Here is a 19084-nt window from a genome sequence, read left to right on the forward strand (position 1 = left end):
GGCAAAATATTAATATGGTTTCCAATTGTGATATTTAGCTGGATTTGTAATAGTCTACTTTAAGTCTAAATTTTGAATTCAGTAGTGTAAGTCTTTATTTAAAATTTCGTGTCATTGTTTAGTATTATTTTTAAAGATGTTTGTATTATTTCAATTTTATTAGTAGTTTATTACGTTCATTGATTTGTGGTTGGAATCATTTTTTTTTATGATATATAACAGAATATAAATAGTGGTACTTGAATCTGTTGGAATAAGTTTTAACATAAGCACTTACAGAATATAAAAGCAACTCAGCAAAATAAAATAAAAATATTTTGGAACTGAATCGGAAAAATAATTTATAAATTATGAAAGGACTCATTTACAGTTCAAATCTTTTGATGAAACAAATTTTCTTGATTGGAAAGCTAAAGTGGAGCAGTTCTTTGAGTTGGAAAGAAAAGGCTTTTCTTAGCAGGGCCATTACAGTGTTAGTTTTTACAGGATGTGGGAACTATATCTGATAGTGATTCTGAAGATTCGGTACCTGAAATATATTTACGGATTAAACAATCTAAATTTTTAGAAATATATCCTGAATCTCGTAATTGGAAATGCATTTGTCAACTATTCCATTTGTTTATCAGGTGCTTTCGGGCAAGTAAAAATATTTGCAAAAATATTCTGAACAATCTCAAGTTAGTCGAATGTCTCAGTTATTTTGTGTATTAAGAACGATGAAAAGTGAGAGTTCTACTTTATTTATAACTTTTCATTAGACTCTTTAGTCTAATTACGCTGACCCAGACCCAATGGTGTACTGTCGCCTACCTTGTCGGCCACTCAGGTTCTCAGATGTATCACCATCTAAAATACATAATCCAGGAATATATTATATATTAATTTAGAATATATTTCTGAATTATACAATTTAAAATATATTTTTTCAAATTATATAATCGAAATCGAAAAACTCGTAGATGTATTCTAGATATGGAAATGCACGAAGAAACCATTGGAGTGAAAAAAAAGCAATTGCCTACTATTGGTGTCTTGTGTGGACTAGGTTATTCAATGGACGATAGTTTGACCAAGGTTGTCAACATTGTTCAAAGTAAAAATAAAAGATCCAGCGTTTATGTGATGAATGAACTAAATTTAGTTAAAACTATTTAACTACTTTGAGTAAATAATTTTTATTTATGTCGAATAATCACAAAGATGCTATTTTATTTTCATCATTTTTTATAAAATTTAAAAACAATAAATACATCAGTGGTAGCTTTGTAACAATCAACGTGCTACCTATGTTAACATTTCCCGTGGTGAATATGCTTGTCTCTATTTCTCATGCATTCGTAGGTGAATATCTGAACACGTATTTTCATCTCAATACTCAATTTCAACCGGACTTTAAATTTATGACAAAAATCAATCATATATAAATGACAGTGCATAATTACAATTAAGTTTTTACATATAAACCAGAGCAACCCTCTCATTGAATTGGCTGGCTAACCTTCATTCTTCGATTTGAATTTTCTCATCACCCTAAACCCTGATCCTTAAAAGTTCTAAGCTCAAAACAATAAATACCAGTTACAATCACGGAGCTCTGTCGTAAGGCTCTGTATCATTATAGCAAACATCCCATACAGATTCCACAGCAGCCTTCGCCGCACCATAGCAATAAGGATTTGCAGACAATGATTTCATAACTCTTCTTCTGATGCATTCCTTCAAGTTTCATTGCATTGGTTGAGTATTGATCAAGTAACAGAAACAGTATCGAAACTCTTGAAAAGAAACGACAAAAATAATTGCAGACCACGCATATTTCATTTTTCTATTCAAAAGTAAATCTTGTGTAAAGATAAAATATATGATACATCAAATCAACGAGAGAAATAGCTTAGTGTTGGTTTATTCTTCCTGTCTTTTGTTTATTTTTCTGATGAATGGGGCAAAAACTATTAGCAAAAAGCCCAATGGTTGTATAGCATTTATGCTCTGTTTCCACACAATTTTAATTTTCATATAAATTTTCTAGTTTCCTAATCATTGTTATCGAAAACCGGCAATTACGGAGTAGAAACGGGTGGTGAATTTAGTGCTTGCCACTACAAGATGGCGCCTATTTCCCTTTATGTGTTCTATGTATGGTGCAAGCTTAAACTAAGCATTGTTCTCTGATGTTTCTTTGTTGAACTCACTAATTTATTAGGCACTTTGGTAGTGGTAAAGAACCAAAGCCTAAGCGACAATGTGCAATCTATGCTATTCAATTGGAGCTAACTCATATATATATATATATATATATATATATATATATATATATATACACACGTCTTAAAGGAGTTTTCATTGAATCAGCAGCTGATTGGAATAAAACCAAGGCATTTGGCACTGAAGTCACGGGGTCTTTTTTAACGGGCTTGTCATCATAACATTGGTTCAATTTTTCCTTGGTCTTACATTTTGTTAAAGTGGATATCCTAAAAAGCCCTTTGGAATAATCTTTTCAACTTTTAAGATCTTTTTTTTCTTTTGTCGAATATGAGATAAAAAAAGTTGCTTCGTGCTTGATGTTCAAATTTACTAATACATGTGTTAAATAATAATTATAAAACTTTAAGACTAAGTCCTTTTATGAATACTTTATCCTTGTACTTTTACCTTGTCAATTTCGATCTTTAGATAGTAAAAAAAAAAGAAAGACAAGTATCAAATATAAGATCCTACAATTTATCACTGAAAATATTCAACACAAGTAATGTTCTGTATAAACGGAGAAAGGAAAGAATCAACGTACTTGTTCATGCCCTCGAATTTTCAAGGAAGTTAATTTAAGAAGTTCGCGTTTCAGATGACAATCACCACTTAGATGACCAGCTCTTATCTGTTTCACACAATCATTGAGAAAATTTAATTGGAGGCACTCCATCAAATTCATTATATCGGTAAGGAGCACATTATTAGATAGGAACCTCGCTACAAGCATGGTGAGCACATTTTGTCCATTCCAAGTTTGCAGCACGACAGTCATCAAACACATGAATAAGTTCATGCTTTAACACCTGATCAACATCATCTTGAGATTCCATCTCGTTGCAGCACACAACTATCTGAGACAACAAAGTCACACCAGTATAATAGAAAGATGTGATCACATTAGTAAATTGCAATACTCACACACAGTTAACTAAAAAACTCATCTTTAATAAGTTAAAAAACAGTGTTCATGTTATTGAAGAAACCCATAATTAATGTTAGCTGAGAAATAACACTGACTTTATATCCACAAAACCATACTTTTTGTTACTTAAAATTTATTATAAAATACTAAATCAAATAGGTAATCATTAAATGAAGAGTATAATGAAAAGAGTGGGTGATACCAGTATTTTTCATAGAATAAACACAATGTAAAATGCATGTATAAGAACATGTAGAAGGCCAAACTCAGAAAACAGAAAGAGACAATTACCCCTTCACCCTTAGTGTAACCACCGGCGATTCCGGTCTCGTTGCATTTAACAGCTTTGATGAAATTATCACCTACGAGACACCCAGCTTTCTCCAACTGTTCCCTCAAGAACCTCACCTGCGGAGCTGAGACATGTCTGGAATAATCAAATCAAACGAATCCGAAAAAATAATCCAAATTAGAAGTTTTCTTCTTCTTTTGAAGTGATTTTGTAAAGAGAATGAGTAATTGGAGTTTAAGAACAGAGATCATTGACATGTGATGAATAGCAATAGAACAAAATAATAATAATAATAAACATACAAAGGAGGCTCTTATGAATCATGCGTTGGCACTGCTCCACGGTTGCGCCGCGGTTTCTGGGAAAGTCGGCGGAAGAGAGATCGTTTTCATCCATTCCCGGTGATTTCTTTGGTGAATCTGAAAATCCTGTTCCTTCTTAAAACAAACCCTAAACCCCTAATCTATCAATCCTAGTTTTCAAATTCATAGTTTTTTTCCATAGGTAACTTTTTTGGGCATTATTTAGTTATTTTACTTTGTTTATTCTTACTTTTTTTTTTTTAAATTTTTAAAAAGACAATGTCTATTCATCATCAATAATTAATAAATAAATAAATAAATATTATTTAAATTTATTTAAATTTTAAAAACACAATCTCTATAATATATATACTTTTATTTATTTATATATATACTACTATATAAAAGATATTTTTTTATAATTATAACTATACAATTTTATCTTTCAATAATTCTACTTTTACATGAAAAAAATATTTTTTAACTATTTTTGTTATAATTTTTAATAAAACAAATTTTTAATAACTAAAAATATCTTTATTTAAAAAATACATAACATTAGACTTTCTCTTTTCAACTATAATTACATAATTTTTTCACTTAAAATAACTATTAATATAGTCTTTTCAATAAGTGCAAAAACTTAGTATGTGTCTACTTTACAGGAGTGGTTGTGAGGTAAACAATATTTAATTTTATTAATAAAAAATAGTAATATTCAAATAATACTTGTTATACGGTTTGTTTAGTAAAACTTAATAAAAAATAAATTTGTAATTAAATGATATATAAAATATTAAAATAATAATATTAGGAGATAAAAAAACATTACACATTCAAAAGTTTTTTTTTTCCCATTAAAATATTTTCTCAATCCTTTTACCTCGAAGAAACGGGGAAAATGCAAGGAAGCAGAGAGAGATACATAATTTCAAATATAATGCTAAATGAAAATACAAATTAAAAAAATGCTATATTTTCCTATTACTATATATGTATTAAGATATTAAGATATTATTACAAATTCAAAATCTTCCTCTCCATTAATTTGATTTGAAATATATCACCAAATTATCTTTACTCAAATTTAAATCGTTTCTTAACCCTCACTTTGACTTAGTTAGGGGGAGGAAAACACAAGAAAAACGAGTGAGAAACGAGTGAGAGAGTGAAAATACAATTAAAAAAAATTCATCTTCTTAATATTCCAATTAAAAACATATTCTTTCCGTTTTTTCGTCTTAAATTTTTTATTTCTGTCTGTTTCAAAATCTAGCACAATACTAGTTATTTTTATCTAACTTTTAATTTAGTTTTTAAAGTAAAGAAAATAAAAAATTATTTGTAATATATACAAAATTGATAACTATTTTATTGAAATCAAGAAAATTCGCTAATTTTTTGTGTGAAGTGAATATGCTGTTAACGTATTATCAGTCAAACAAATAAGAAGATATAACATCATTTCTGAAAATTTAAAGTAATTAAAGATAGATATTTACAACGATAAATGAGTTATTTTGAAAAGTAAAACAGTAATAAAAAAATAAATGTGGTATTTATGCATAATATGATAATTAAGCGAGTAAATAGAATACGCGTTATAGGGAAACTTCGAAGAAGAACACACACTACGAGTAATTTACAGTGGTTGATGGCATGAGTTCCCATAAATTACCACTGATGGTGACATTGTTGCTTCACGGTCAAATCTTTGAATCTCACTGCGAGTTTTCACAGAATCACGGTACTTTTTTCTTATAAACTTTTGTCGTTTTCTCGTTCCAAGTTTCATATCAGAGTCCATAGAAGCACCACCCTGTTTTTTTCTTCTTTGACCAGAGTCTTATGAAGATGGTGAAACCCTACATAAACCCTATGACATGCAAGAAGAGGTGGAGAATGGCCTTCAATGCCATCTCTTTCGTCAAAGCTCTCAGCATCCAAACCCCGAGGCTCTTGCGCTCATTCTCGTATCTCGCCATTGATGTTCAACAACACCACGTGCATTCCCCACGTGTCAAACGTTTCAATGTTGATAACGAACTTCTCAGTCACATGGTAAGGGACAAGGCGCTCGAGTCTCTCACCCAGTTTGGAGGTGTCGAGGAACTCGCTGCACTTCTTGAAACCGATTTCAAGCGTGGGATAAGCGACGAAAAGGATGATCTTGATCACCGAAAACGTGTCTTCGGTGTGAATGTTTTCGCCAAACCTCCGTGTAAAGGTTTTTTTTCTTTTGTTCTTGAATCTTTTAAGGACACCACTATTATCATCCTTTTGGGTTGTGCTATGCTTTCTCTTGGGTTTGGGATAAAGCAGCATGGGTGGAGGGATGGATGGTACGATGGAGGAAGCATCATATTGGCGGTTATTCTCGTCATTGTTGTCTCATCCGTGAGCAACTTCAACCAATCTAGACAGTTCAAGAAGCTTTCTGCGAAGAGTGAGAACAGAGGAGTGGAGGTGGTACGAGGTGGTCGACGCCAGAGTGTGTCAATCTTTGATGTGGTGGTTGGTGACATTGCGTACTTGAAGATCGGTGATCAGGTTCCGGCTGATGGAGTGTTTTTGGAGGGGTATTCGTTGAAGGTGGACGAATCTAGCATGACGGGGGAGAGTGATCACGTGCATGTGAACGCTGACACGAACCCTTTCTTGTTATCTGGCACAAAGATCAGTGATGGTTTTGCATACATGATTGTCACTTCTGTGGGTATGAACACTGCATGGGGTGAAATGATGGGTTCGTTAGCGAGAGAGGTTAATGAGGAGACACCTTTGCAAGTGCGTCTTAATAAACTGACTTCTGCTATTGGCAAAGTTGGGTTGTTGGTGGCTGCACTTGTTTTGGTTGTATCTATGATACGTTACTTCACGGGCAGTACAAGAGATGATTTTGGGAACAGAGAATTCGTTGGGAGGAAGACCAAGTTTGATGATGTTATGAATGCGGTTGTCGGGATTGTTGCTGCGGCTGTGACAATTGTGGTGGTGGCCATTCCAGAAGGGTTGCCTCTGGCTGTTACTTTGACTCTGGCTTATTCCATGAAGAAAATGATGAGAGATAATGCTATGGTTAGGAGAATCTCTGCTTGTGAAACCATGGGGTCAGCAACAACAATCTGCACTGATAAAACAGGTACTCTTACGATGAATGAGATGCAGGTGACTGAGGTTTGGGTGGGGAAAAGGGAGATAGCTGAAGGTGGGTATTTGGCGCCGAGTTTAGTACAATTATTGAAAGAAGGAATTGGGTTGAATACTACTGGAAGCGTTTACCAGCCCCAAGAAACCTCACTGCCAGAAATTTCAGGTAGTCCAACTGAGAAAGCGTTGCTTTCTTGGGCTGTGGTGGACTTAGGGATGGACATTGATGTGGTGAAGCAGCATTGTGAAATCATTCACGTGGAGACGTTTAACTCTGAGAAAAAGAGAAGTGGGATTTTGATGAAGAATAGAGGGAGCAACAGGATCGTTACACATTGGAAGGGTGCTGCTGAGATGATATTGGCTATGTGTTCAAATTATTATGACCAGACAGGGGAAATCTTGATCTTGGATGATGAAGAAAGGGTTCAGATTGAGAAGATTGTGAAGGGCATGGCTACCAAAAGTTTGCGATGCATTGCCTTTGCCCAGAAGAGCTCCAACGGGCAGGTCTGTGAAAAGCTTGAAGAGACAGAACTAACACTGTTGGGAATACTTGGATTGAAAGACCCTTGTAGGCCAGGAGTCGAAGCAGCAGTTGAATCATGCAGGAATGCTGGAGTGAAGATCAAGATGATCACAGGAGATAATGTGCACACAGCTAAGGCAATAGCCTCTGAATGCGGAATTCTTGATCCTAGTGAAGAATTGGATGAAGATGCTGTGGTTGAAGGGTTTCAATTCAGAAATTATTCTCACGAGGAAAGAATGGATAAGATTGACAGAATCAGAGTCATGGCAAGATCATCTCCATTTGACAAACTTCTGATGGTTCAATGTTTAAAGCAGAAGGGTCATGTGGTGGCAGTCACAGGTGACGGCACAAATGACGCACCTGCTCTAAAAGAAGCAGATATTGGACTTTCCATGGGAATAGAAGGCACTGAAGTGGCAAAAGAGAGCTCAGATATTGTTATCCTTGATGACAATTTCTCTTCTGTGGTTACAGTAATCAGGTGGGGAAGATGTGTGTACAAAAACATTCAGAAGTTTATTCAGTTTCAGCTCACAGTGAATGTTGCTGCACTGGTCATCAACTTTGTAGCTGCAGTTTCTTCTGGTAAAGTGCCTCTTACAGCAGTCCAGCTTTTGTGGGTAAACCTGATAATGGACACTCTTGGAGCTTTGGCCTTAGCCACTGAGCAGCCTACTAATGATCTCATGAAGATGGCGCCTGTTGGTAGAGTTGAGCCACTTATAACTAGAGTTATGTGGAGAAACCTCATTTCACAGGCATTATACCAAGTTCTGGTGTTGCTGGTTTTACAATTCAGGGGAAGATCAATCTTTGATGTTACTGAGAAGGTGAAGAACACCCTTATTTTCAATGCTTTTGTCCTCTGCCAAGTGTTCAATGAGTTCAATGCAAGGGAGCTGGAGAAGAAGAACATATTTCAGGGACTTGGTAAGAATAGGTTGTTCATTGTAATTGTTGGCCTAACTGTTGCTCTTCAGGTGGTGATGGTTGAGTTTCTGAAGAAGTTTGCCAGTACTGAGAGATTGACTTTGGAGCAATGGGGTATCTGTGTTGGCATTGGAGCTTTGTCTTGGCCAATTGCTCTGCTGGTGAAGTGTATCCCAGTTGTTTGCAAGAAGTAGTGGGCCAGTTAAGCACATTATTTTGATTTCATGATTTTTTCCCCTTTCTGCATAGAGCACATTGCAGTGCTATTCATCGTTTCTTTGTTTTACTTCTTTATTTGTATATCTTTATTGGTTTGTTTTCTAATATTTCAGAATGTTTACTCAAATAAACAGTTTACAAATGATCAAAGAAATTGGAAAAATGATAGATTGAAAACTATTAGAATTATATATCATTTTTAATGTAATGGATTTAAAAATAAATATATATAATAAAAAATAAATTTATAATTAAATAATATAAAAAATATTAAAATAATAATATTAAAAGTTGTAATATCTTTCGATAAAAAATTAGGTATTATTATGTAAAATTATATTTTATTTAGTTAACATTAACTTTTCACCATTAATAATATGAAGGTGAAAAAGAATAAAATGAGAGTGGTGGATAATTTGCCATTTCTTTTATCTCTAGTGTTAAATTATTTGTAGATTTTTTTAATTGAACTCTTTACTCAATATTTTAAGAATATTTTTTATCACTTCTAAGTATATTATGTTAATATACGATTTTCCTGATTAGGGATGACAAAGCGGGACAGGTCATGTGGATTGGTCCGCGACTCGCAAGTAAAAAACACGGGACGGACTAACCTTTTCAACCCGCTAATCCATTAGCTCGTCCCGCATTAACCCGTGGTCGCTTTGCCATCCTTACTCCTGATTAACAGAATTAGTTTTTTTTAAAAAAAAATTTCTTTCTTTTAATTGTTATGGTACATACTTTACAAATGTCAATTGGCATGACATGAATGAAAAGAACTTCAAAACTCGTATCTATTAAGGTAGTTGGACCTTATCAAATTAAAAATTAATAAAAAGATAAAAAAATAAAAACGAGGTTCGTGTGAGGTAAACAAATCAAAACAAACCTTATAAAAAAAAGAATATTAACCAGGAATTACCATTTTGCCCTCGCGAGAAACCAGAATGACATGGCATCTTCTGATCTGTTTTTGTGTTCCGAAGCCGCCATTGACGACGACTCGGCGAAGCTAAATTGAGAGTGGAGCTGCGTCCACAGTTAAACGCACAGCATCAGCAACAACATATTCAATTCATATTCTGCGGAATAAAAAAGATGTGTTCTTCGGAGACCATCAATATTGCTGCGAGTACGCAGAAAGTCGATGTTGATAATCGACTTGCTCTCCGATTCTACTACAGGATCGCTGATAATATCCTCAAACAGGTATTTCTCCTTTACACTGCGTACGATGTGAACACCGACGAATTTGGTAGCACTTTATTTGATTTTGTAAGAATATACTGGAAGAGGACGAGGCAAAGATAGGTTTCACTGAGATATTGCAATTTTCACCGCCTTATTTTGAATTGTCATTTATGATATATTATTACTTTAAATATATGAGAATGTTAGGTTATATTCATCACACTCAAGATCATGTTTTTGATGTTATTCGTTTATCGAGAGGTGATGAAAGTGAAACTAACTTGATGTGGCCACTAATCGTAGAGCCCAAATTAGAGGAGAGGGGTTTCATGGTAGAAGCTCATTGTTATTATTGATTTAATTGACTGAAAATGTTTTTTATGCAAGAGGTTTAACTTGCATTTATAAGATAGAGAGGGATAGGGGAGGATAGAAAGTTACAAGAGAAGCATAGAACTAATAGTTTAAGCCTACACTCTTCCTAGTTAATGGCTACAGTTATAACTAACTACCCAATATGTATTGTGATGTAGCATGTTTGCTGCTAAGCTGATAAACTCTGTTTGTTGGAGAAACTAAGATACCCTAGTGCCCAAAGGCTCATTTTTGAACGAAGATTACCGAGAGTATCACTGTATACTATCTTCCCCTTCATATTATGCAGAGAGGTTGTTTTTGGATTCAAACCCGGGACCAACTAGTCACAAACAAAGGACAAATTTACTGTTGTGCAAGTACTCGCCTTTGCATAAAAATGGACAAATTGAAAATATTAGTATTTACCCTTTTTAAATTGATTTTAAATATAGAAGTGTTAGATAGTAAGTTAGGATTTTAATTGTGAGTGACATGAACAAATTGCATGTATGAATTTCACTATCCAACTGTTATGCTATTATGTTCGGTTTTTCCTTGCAGCCATGTCATGTTATATATGCAGCATGGCAAGTAATAATTTCAGTCTTTGAGACATATTTTTTCTTTTAGTGCTAATTGCTTGTACTGATATTTCCGAATTAATTGTTTTGCTTTAATACTTTTCAATATCTGGAAAAGTTAATATGGTAATGTTTTCCTTTTTCCGATAATTTTTTCAATACTTGCTTTCCATTAACTCTCTCTTTTGTTTTGATATTGCAGGCTGATATCTTTCGTGCAGAAAAAAATATTGTTGATCTATATGTCATGCTCCTAAGATTTTCTAGGTAAAGTTAGATGTCCCCTCATATTATTTGACTCATAAATGTTGTATTATATTCTATTTCTTATCTTTGTCATCAAACTGAATTGAGGGTATTTGCCATTCGTTGGTGTTAGTTTGGTCTCTGAGACAATACCACGTCACCGAGATTATAGATCATCTCCACAAAGCAAGAAAGAAGTTTTGAGAAAGGTTAGCTTTCATCCTGTCTTCGAACTACAAATTGTTGCACATTCTTAGATGTAATTTAATTTTAAGGTTCTTGTTATAGAAATTGTTAAATTCTGTGATTGAGCTGGAGAAATTGAAACCAAAGGTGCAACAGAAGATCAATGAGTTTAACAGCAGGCGAGAATACCACCATCACAAACACAATGGACAGGAGAAATGTCATTCAACTAATTTGATGGTTTCTCCAGTGAAAAAACAAACTTTGGCTAGTTATAATCAAACAAAGGTAAAATTTCCCTGAGAATTTGCTTTGAAGGCTGTAGCTTATCAATCACAATCATTCCTTACAATTACATCTATTCTTTTTGTTGAATGCTTTTTGGCTGTTTGTATGCTCCCCAACTCCCCTTTCAAGAATTTCTTGTATCCATGTGCTGTTGTATTGTATGTAACTAGGCAATCGTACCAACTACCAGAGAGATTGCTTACCAAGGATCCAGGGGCCAGCAGTTTTCTAGTGTAAGGCCTGTGGAAGAAAATATGAGGAGACTGTAAGTATTGAACATTTGGACTTTTCCTCCGTGTATGTTTTGCCTCCTGACGGTGATCAGTACTGCATAAAACTGTACTCACTTTCTCTCCATTAAGTGGAAGTTTTATAATCTGTTTAGTTACTTTAATTGTCATACTAGACTTTGCATATGAAAGTGGATAGTGCTAGATGATTTTGTTTTGTTTGATAACCACCCGTGTGATTATGCTTGTTTTCTGTGGATCTCTAAGTCTCCTACGTCCAAAGGAGGAAACTCTCTCCAGACATTCTATTCTAGGTCCCAATGGGCTTAAAGGGCAGTGGCGACCACCTGCAAGTGATAAAGGGGTATGCTTAGAATTTAGCTCTTTTTCAATTCTGTTCAAAGATCATTCTGAATATTCCATCTGGATGTAGGTCAGGTATCCAACCATCATAGATTTGTCTCCAGTTGAAATTCCAAGGTTATGGCCTATTTTAAGTTTCTGCAGTTTTTTTTATGTTGGCATTTCTAAATAATGGTACTTCATTTAAATAATTTATTCAAAAAAAGGGTTTGATTTGATGATTAGTGAAATGCTTCTCAAGTTATCATCCTTGATGTCCCTTGAGTTAGTTCAGTTGGTTAAGCAGTGGGACATCCCCCTTTCTCCCATTCCCTTCCCCCCTCCCCCTTGATCATGTAAGGCCTACTTTGAGCCCCGCTGGATCATAAAAGAAATGTTTTTGCCCGTGATGCACCTTGAGCTTGTTTATCTATTTACTTTTTATATAAACTAAATCCATCCTGTTGGATTCACTGCCTGCACAAACAGCCTTCAGCAACCCTTGGAAGATGGATCTCTGAGTGATAAAGATAATAGCATTTCAGAACAACATAGATCAGATTTAGAATCATTTGTTACCCAGAGTGACAACTCCCGGGAAAAGCATGTTGATGAAGCTCCTTCTCTTATCTCTTTTGAAGCAACAGAAATCCCTACTCAAATAGAAGTTATCAGACAGCCTTCTCCTCCACCCGTACTTGCTGAAGTACAAGATTTGATTCCAGCAGTGTCACCTCATGTTATTGAGGAAGGATGTAAGACAGAAATTCAGACAACAGATGTTCGTGCTGAGTCTCCTCTGCAACTACACATTGTAAGAACTAATAACATTCTTTGATGCTTTCTTCTTGTATTCTAATGTAATTGTAAATTGTCATAGGAAAGGTTACATGTTATCTAATTATGCTACTTAGACTAACTATCTTCCCATACTTATTTTTATTTATCCTTATATTTCCCTAATATAAATGTATGTTCCACTTTTAAACATACGGAATTTATCACTCAGTAGTAACCATAACCCGTGCTTGCCTGGTGAACCCACTCTAGTTTTTGGCCCTATCTCCTTGAATCTCTATTACCCGATGTTTTTTTTTGTGGTTCCTAACCAGCACTGTTGCTGTCTTGTGTCATGCTACATCTTTTACTTTAGTTCATTTTGATGTTTAGGATCCTAGTTATATCTTGACATGGGTCAAAATATTGTCAATTTTATGGATGATTATTCTTTATGAAAGATCACTGTGAGTTGTTTTCTTTTTCCATTTTTATTTATAAAATCAAGGCTCAATTTGGTGTTCCCTTTTACACCATACGAAGTTTTAATGCCTATGAACATGCATCTCAACAATTTCAATATTTTATGTCTTCACATGATATTCTTCTTCTGTTCTCGTACTCCTGAACAATATGAGTCTGCTTAATGTAAAAACACACACCTAATCAAAACAATTTGGATGCTCTTGTTTCATGGTAATGTTCCTCATTATTTTTGGGTTTGATGCTATTCTTATGGCTTTTTATGTCATGATTGGGATGTTTTCCTCCATTCTTGGCAACAAAATCCTCACTATATATTATACATCATAAGAGATATCATTTTATTAAAGAGAAGATTTTGTTGGGAGAATCACCACTACCTTTGTTCTTGATACATAGGATTATATTTTTCAACATAAGGGGGTTGTTAGAAAAATGTAATTATAATAATATTGTAAATAGGGTGGATTACATGTTACTTAATTATGTTTAGAGAGACTATACGTTCTTGTATTTATGTTATGACCCTTAATGTAAATATATGCTGTGATATAATTTAACACAGAATTCAGCACATGCTATTTTCTCTCTTCTCACTTTTTTTAGGTACATTTCTGGGGAGGAATAACTATGCTCAGTTGTAGTATATTCCCTATTTTCCTGACAATTGTTTCTATGTGCAGTCAACTTCTATGATGAAGACTTTTATGAAGCTAGCCAAGTCAAACACTGACAAAAATTTAGAGACTTGTGGTATTCTTGCAGGTTTGCTTGTAAGTGATTTTCACGTATTTTTTGGGACTTTAAGCAACAATCAAGGATAGATCCAAGATTAGCTTGGGATCTATCAAATCCATATTATTTACCATTTGCATTGAAATATGTTCATGTACCATCTTAGAAACAAAATTAACCTATTGTTGGATTTCCAGAAACCAAAAAGAAATTTAAACTAGTTTTATAATTGTGTTATGTCCATAGCAACAACAATTTGTGGACTTTGTCTTTTAGTCATGCGTGTTTGGGCATGAAATTGGCACACTACACAACATATTTTTCTATACTGGGTTTTGTAAGATTTTCACCAATCTGCTAGCTGAAATTGTGAGATATTTATTGATATTTTGCTAATGCATCTGATCTGCAGAAAAACAGAAAATTTTATATTACCGCTCTAATAATCCCAAAGCAGGAGGCAACATCTAGTTCTGTAAGAAATATTCATCTCAATTCTTTTGAGTAATATCTTTTACAATTATTTGTTTAAAATTTGTTACATTTGGAGCAGTGCCAAGCTACAAACGAAGAGGAAATATTTGAAGTACAGGATAAGCAATCTCTTTTCCCCCTTGGATGGATCCATGTGAGTTCAGTTTTCTGTACATATTCATCGCATAATTTAATTTGCTTGTCTTCCCATGTTGCAACACTGATATATATATAATTCTGCATTGCCAGACACATCCCACACAATCTTGTTTCATGTCATCAATTGATGTACACACCCATTACTCATATCAGGTGAGTTCGAGAGAGGTTTCTTAAGTTTTAGTTGAGATTGTTATTTTGTTTGCATTAGTCTTTGAAATATATTTATGCTATTTGCAATGAGGAAATGGTAGAAAAAGAGAGATCTACAGATGTATATGGTTTATATGCTCTACCCAGATTAAATTTCCTGCAGAATTTTATACGTGAAGACTTGCAATGCAACTACTCATTCTAGATTCAGTTTTACATCTTTAGTATCAAACATATATTTGAGTATAACTGTATAATTTCATATACAGAGTACAATTTACAATATACCCGAAAGATCTGTTTCTAACGCACCTTGCTTTGATATCGATCTCTTAGAAATTTGGTGATTTTGCTAAAATTTATTCTTCTATGGTTTCTGTTAAACACGGGACTATTTGTAGTGCTCTAGAGGGGCCTGTGTCACATCACACACACATATGTTTCTAGGGGTCGCACCTTGCTTTGTTATCGATCTCTTAGAAATTTGTTGATTTTTCTAAAATTTATTCTTCTACGGTTTCTGTTAAACACGGGACTATTTGTAGTGCTCCAAAGGCCTGTGTCACATCACACCCATTTGTTGTGCTTTTTAAATACTAATCAAGCTGAGTACATTTTATTTTTCTTTTGTTTTCTTTATATTTTTTCTTTGTATCTTATGCAAATGCTTGTCTCTATAGATTATGCTTCCAGAAGCTGTTGCAATAGTTATGGCACCAACAGACAGTTCAAGGTAACATCGTGTCTCAAAATGTCTGTCGTGATGTGGGAAAAGGGCAAATAGAGCATATCCAATTAAAAATTAAGTTTGTGAGGCTAAATTTGATATATAACTACCAAGCATAACGCTGCCTTGACAGTTAAGAGTAATCCTATTTGTACTAGGAAGTTGATCTTTTATTCATAATAACTGCATGACTTGGCTTCACATCCTAGGATCTCTCATTGTTAAGTGATCAGTAATCTCATTGGGAGATGTTTATATAATTCAACTTTTACATAAGTCTTTTTTTTTTCAATAGTTTGACCTAATCAGTTGGTCTTATAGATGAAACTCATTTAGGAAGTAGCCTCTCTATAAATAATTTAAAACCCTTAAGTTTTGGTCCCTATATGCCCCATTGGCATATATTGGTCCTTGTTGTTACTATGTTTCTTAAGTTTTACTTGCATAAAATTTAAGCTTTTGTCCCTCTATAGGGCCTATAGTTTTTTTCATTAAGGGCTTGATTCCTAAATGGATATCACCTACTTGTTTAATCTTTCCAATAAAATCTTTATTTGGAAATAAGGCCCAAAGTTTCAAAGATGCTATGTACCTGATGATTCTTCTTGGCAACTTTTTCCTATGTTCTTCCTTGTTTCCTTTCTTTTCCTCTTCACAAGACTTAAAATCATACTATATACACTACTCTCCTCGCTGGGGCCCTCTTTATACGTGGCCAAACCACCTTAATTGATTTTCTGTAGTATTTTCCTCCACTGGTGTTACACCAATCTCTTCATTTATACAATCAATTTGTATAATGACTTGTGTAATCACGCATCCCTTCTAACATTCTCATTTTTTCCACTCCTACATTTTTCTCTTGTCCTTTTGATGGCTATCACTCACTTTCATAGCCTTTGATTTGGTCGGTACTTTGTGATGATAAATAATTCTTAAAACCCTTTTCCACTTTAGCTGCTAAGAACAAAATATAAAAAGAGAAAAATGAAACAGTAATATGATGGCTTCCTTCTTGGCTGTGCTTCTCCTACGTCAGCTGTTTACTATTCTTGCCCCTACTATATGGAATTAGCTGGAATCTTTTCAGATTTACATATAAAAAGGGTACTGAATTTGGTGCCTGAAAGATTGTCTATTTTGAAATGACTCTTATCTATTTACATGTACAGAACCCATGGCATTTTTCGGTTGACAACCCCTGGTGGAATGTCGGTCATAAGGCAATGCCCGCAACGTGGCTTTCATTCACATAATCAGCCTCCAGATGGTGGCCCCATTTACGATACATGCACAGATGTTTACATGAACCCAGATTTAAAATTTGATGTCATTGATCTTCGATGACAAGGAGTTTGTTTTTCTTGATGTGTAAACTACAATACCCATCTAATTATTCATATTACAGTAAATTCACAAGATTTGTAGGTTTTACCATTGAATCAGCCATGGCCATCATAATGCATGTCATGTCTGCATGTGTCTGTAAAAAGATTGGAACTATTCACCAATGGAGGCCTGTACGGTCATTATTTTGTTCTGTATTGCATTTAGGATATTTGTGACTGCTACCTCTCATACTGTATTATATCAGCATCAATCAAATGTACCTACTAGCTCCAGTATATGGGTATAGATCCTCAGCTTTCAACTGCTGCTTGTGTTTGTGTGTAGTTGATTACACTTGCTTCTCTACCAATATCAGATATTGCATATTAAATCATCTTAACTGAAAATAAAATATACTGAATAAGTTTCAACACCACCCTAGTAATTAGAAGATTTTATCATTCATTTGTGTAGATCAAAATTAATATACTAAATACATTTCCAAAAACATTTTAAAAATTTAATCATTTTATTACTATATTATTTTTGTCTAGTTTTAAAGTTACAATTCAATGATTAAATCGATAGATTTACAATTTTTAATAGTATAATAATTGATGAAATTTACAAAAAATCTGAAATATCTTTTTGTTTTAAAATTTCATCTAAAATTAGTTTGAAATTAATTTAGAATCAATTTTGCTCCATTTTACTATTTTTTTTTAAATTTGTATTTAAAATCCAAGAACTAAAATTTTATAACTTAACTGAACAAGATATATAGTTAAGAATTATATATTTTTCATGGAATTATGCTTCTTTGATATTTGTGAATTATGCTTCTCCGATATTTGTGAATTACACTTATGTGATATTTGTGAATTATGTTTTTTTATAGTTATAATTTATTAAAAAAAAAATTAAGATGTTTTAGAAAAGAGAGGTGTCTCTTCATTAGAGCACAAGGTTGAGGTCGGTTAACTTTCGAGATGGTTATCGGATCATATTCTTGCAAGTTTCATGAATTGAGGGACTTCACGTGCAGAAGATAACGCTCAAGTCAGTAAGAACATAAACTAGTGTATACCGTGAGTATAATATAAAATATGAATTGAAAGTACTCCCTCTATGTTAGATATTCTCTGAGTTGTTTTCTTTTCCTTATATAAGATAGTGTTCTCCCGTATATTTGATATGAGTTATATTCTTAAATTAATTACAATTCCGTATATTCAGTCAATCACCTCCACTCTTCATGAAGAGTAAATAAGATGTTTTATATCATTTTCAGATATCAGTAACGGATATGCTTTCACCTATTATCGGGTTTGGCCCACGACATTAAATAAAGATGGACCGAAAATTTAATATTATTAACAATAAATCATAAATATTATCTTCAAACTAAATCATTAACGTTACATGTGTGCGGGTTATGAGATTATGCCAACTAAGGGTGCTTGATCTGTGATTCATGGCCACTGTCTCCATGTGAGACTGATACTGTTATACAAAAGGCCAATATGCAGATAGAAGGACGTTTTTCATTTTTTGACTGATGAAGAGGCAGTGGTGACAGTGGTGACATTTAACTTTGTCTTTGGGTCCAATCACATCCTACTCTCTACATCATTTATTAATCAAACCAAGATCAGTCACACTCAACTATAGATATCATAGTCTACACAAAATACACTGTTGTACAAATTATTCAATAAATTGCATTTGTTTGGATCAACAAATTGTACCTCATTTATGATTTTGGTTACATCTTTTCCTGCCCCAAACAATGGCTTCTGTTATGACCAATTCAGGGTTCATAGATGCTCTGTGGGCTCCTTCAAACAGTTCCTAAGTGGGTTCCATGCTGTGCCAAGCCCACTATTAAGCATCGCAAACCACATCCTCAAAACCTCACTTCTCCTTTCATTAAATACTGAAACAACATTCTTTCCAATTTTTACTCCTTTTGAAAAATTATTTATCTTCAAAAGTAAAATTATGCTATTAACTTGTATTAACATTTAATGAGAATTTTTATTTTGAAAATTGTACAAATAGTTATATCGTCCTCTCGACTTGGATTCTATCTGATACAATTCGGTTAATCGGCTAGTCTGCAATTCTTTTGATTTTTTAATTATGAAAAACTCAAACTATTCTCGAAAAACACGTCTTTATAGATGTGATCACCTGTGAAATTACTTTAAAGAT

The 19084-nt window shown here is 33.7% G+C and overlaps 3 protein-coding genes across 7 annotated transcripts; 2 read left to right on the plus strand and 1 right to left on the minus strand.

Annotated features, from left to right (window-relative positions):
- Nucleotides 1-1400: 1400 nt before the first annotated feature.
- LOC137812920 (mitochondrial inner membrane protease ATP23) lies at nt 1401-3971 on the minus strand. Of its 2 annotated transcripts, none has more exons than XM_068615175.2 (5): nt 3773-3971; nt 3470-3594; nt 2970-3107; nt 2795-2881; nt 1401-1719 (listed from the first exon to the last, which is right to left on the minus strand). In XM_068615175.2, the coding sequence occupies exons 1-5, from the start codon at nt 3864-3866 to the stop codon at nt 1588-1590; spliced, it is 576 nt and encodes a 191-aa protein (XP_068471276.2). In that variant the 5' UTR covers nt 3867-3971; the 3' UTR covers nt 1401-1587. The 2 variants fall into 2 exon arrangements, with proteins under 2 accessions (XP_068471276.2, XP_090155355.1); XM_090299229.1 differs by having other exon boundaries at nt 3470-3605; nt 3773-3938.
- Nucleotides 3972-5490: 1519 nt separating this feature from the next.
- LOC137812918 (putative calcium-transporting ATPase 13, plasma membrane-type) lies at nt 5491-8747 on the plus strand. Its single transcript, XM_068615172.2, has one exon. It carries the CDS (start codon nt 5621-5623, stop codon nt 8579-8581), a length of 2961 nt encoding a protein of 986 aa, XP_068471273.2. The 5' UTR covers nt 5491-5620; the 3' UTR covers nt 8582-8747.
- Nucleotides 8748-9535: 788 nt separating this feature from the next.
- On the plus strand, nt 9536-17192 carry AMSH1 (associated molecule with the SH3 domain of STAM 1). Of its 4 annotated transcripts, none has more exons than XM_068615174.2 (14): nt 9536-9821; nt 10944-11008; nt 11121-11196; nt 11276-11461; nt 11632-11726; nt 11959-12055; nt 12125-12171; nt 12523-12847; nt 13977-14066; nt 14441-14503; nt 14582-14656; nt 14752-14814; nt 15495-15547; nt 16714-17192. In XM_068615174.2, the coding sequence occupies exons 1-14, from the start codon at nt 9711-9713 to the stop codon at nt 16886-16888; spliced, it is 1521 nt and encodes a 506-aa protein (XP_068471275.2). In that variant the 5' UTR covers nt 9536-9710; the 3' UTR covers nt 16889-17192. The 4 variants fall into 4 exon arrangements, with proteins under 4 accessions (XP_068471275.2, XP_090155352.1, XP_090155353.1 ...); XM_090299226.1 differs by having other exon boundaries at nt 9547-9821; nt 12130-12171; XM_090299227.1 differs by lacking the exon at nt 12125-12171 and having other exon boundaries at nt 9549-9821.
- The last annotated feature ends 1892 nt before the right edge of the window (nt 17193-19084 follow it).

Source organism: Phaseolus vulgaris, chromosome 2, assembly GCF_051622355.1.
Source record: "Phaseolus vulgaris cultivar YP4 chromosome 2, ASM5162235v1, whole genome shotgun sequence".
NCBI classification, from domain to species: domain Eukaryota; kingdom Viridiplantae; phylum Streptophyta; class Magnoliopsida; order Fabales; family Fabaceae; genus Phaseolus; species Phaseolus vulgaris.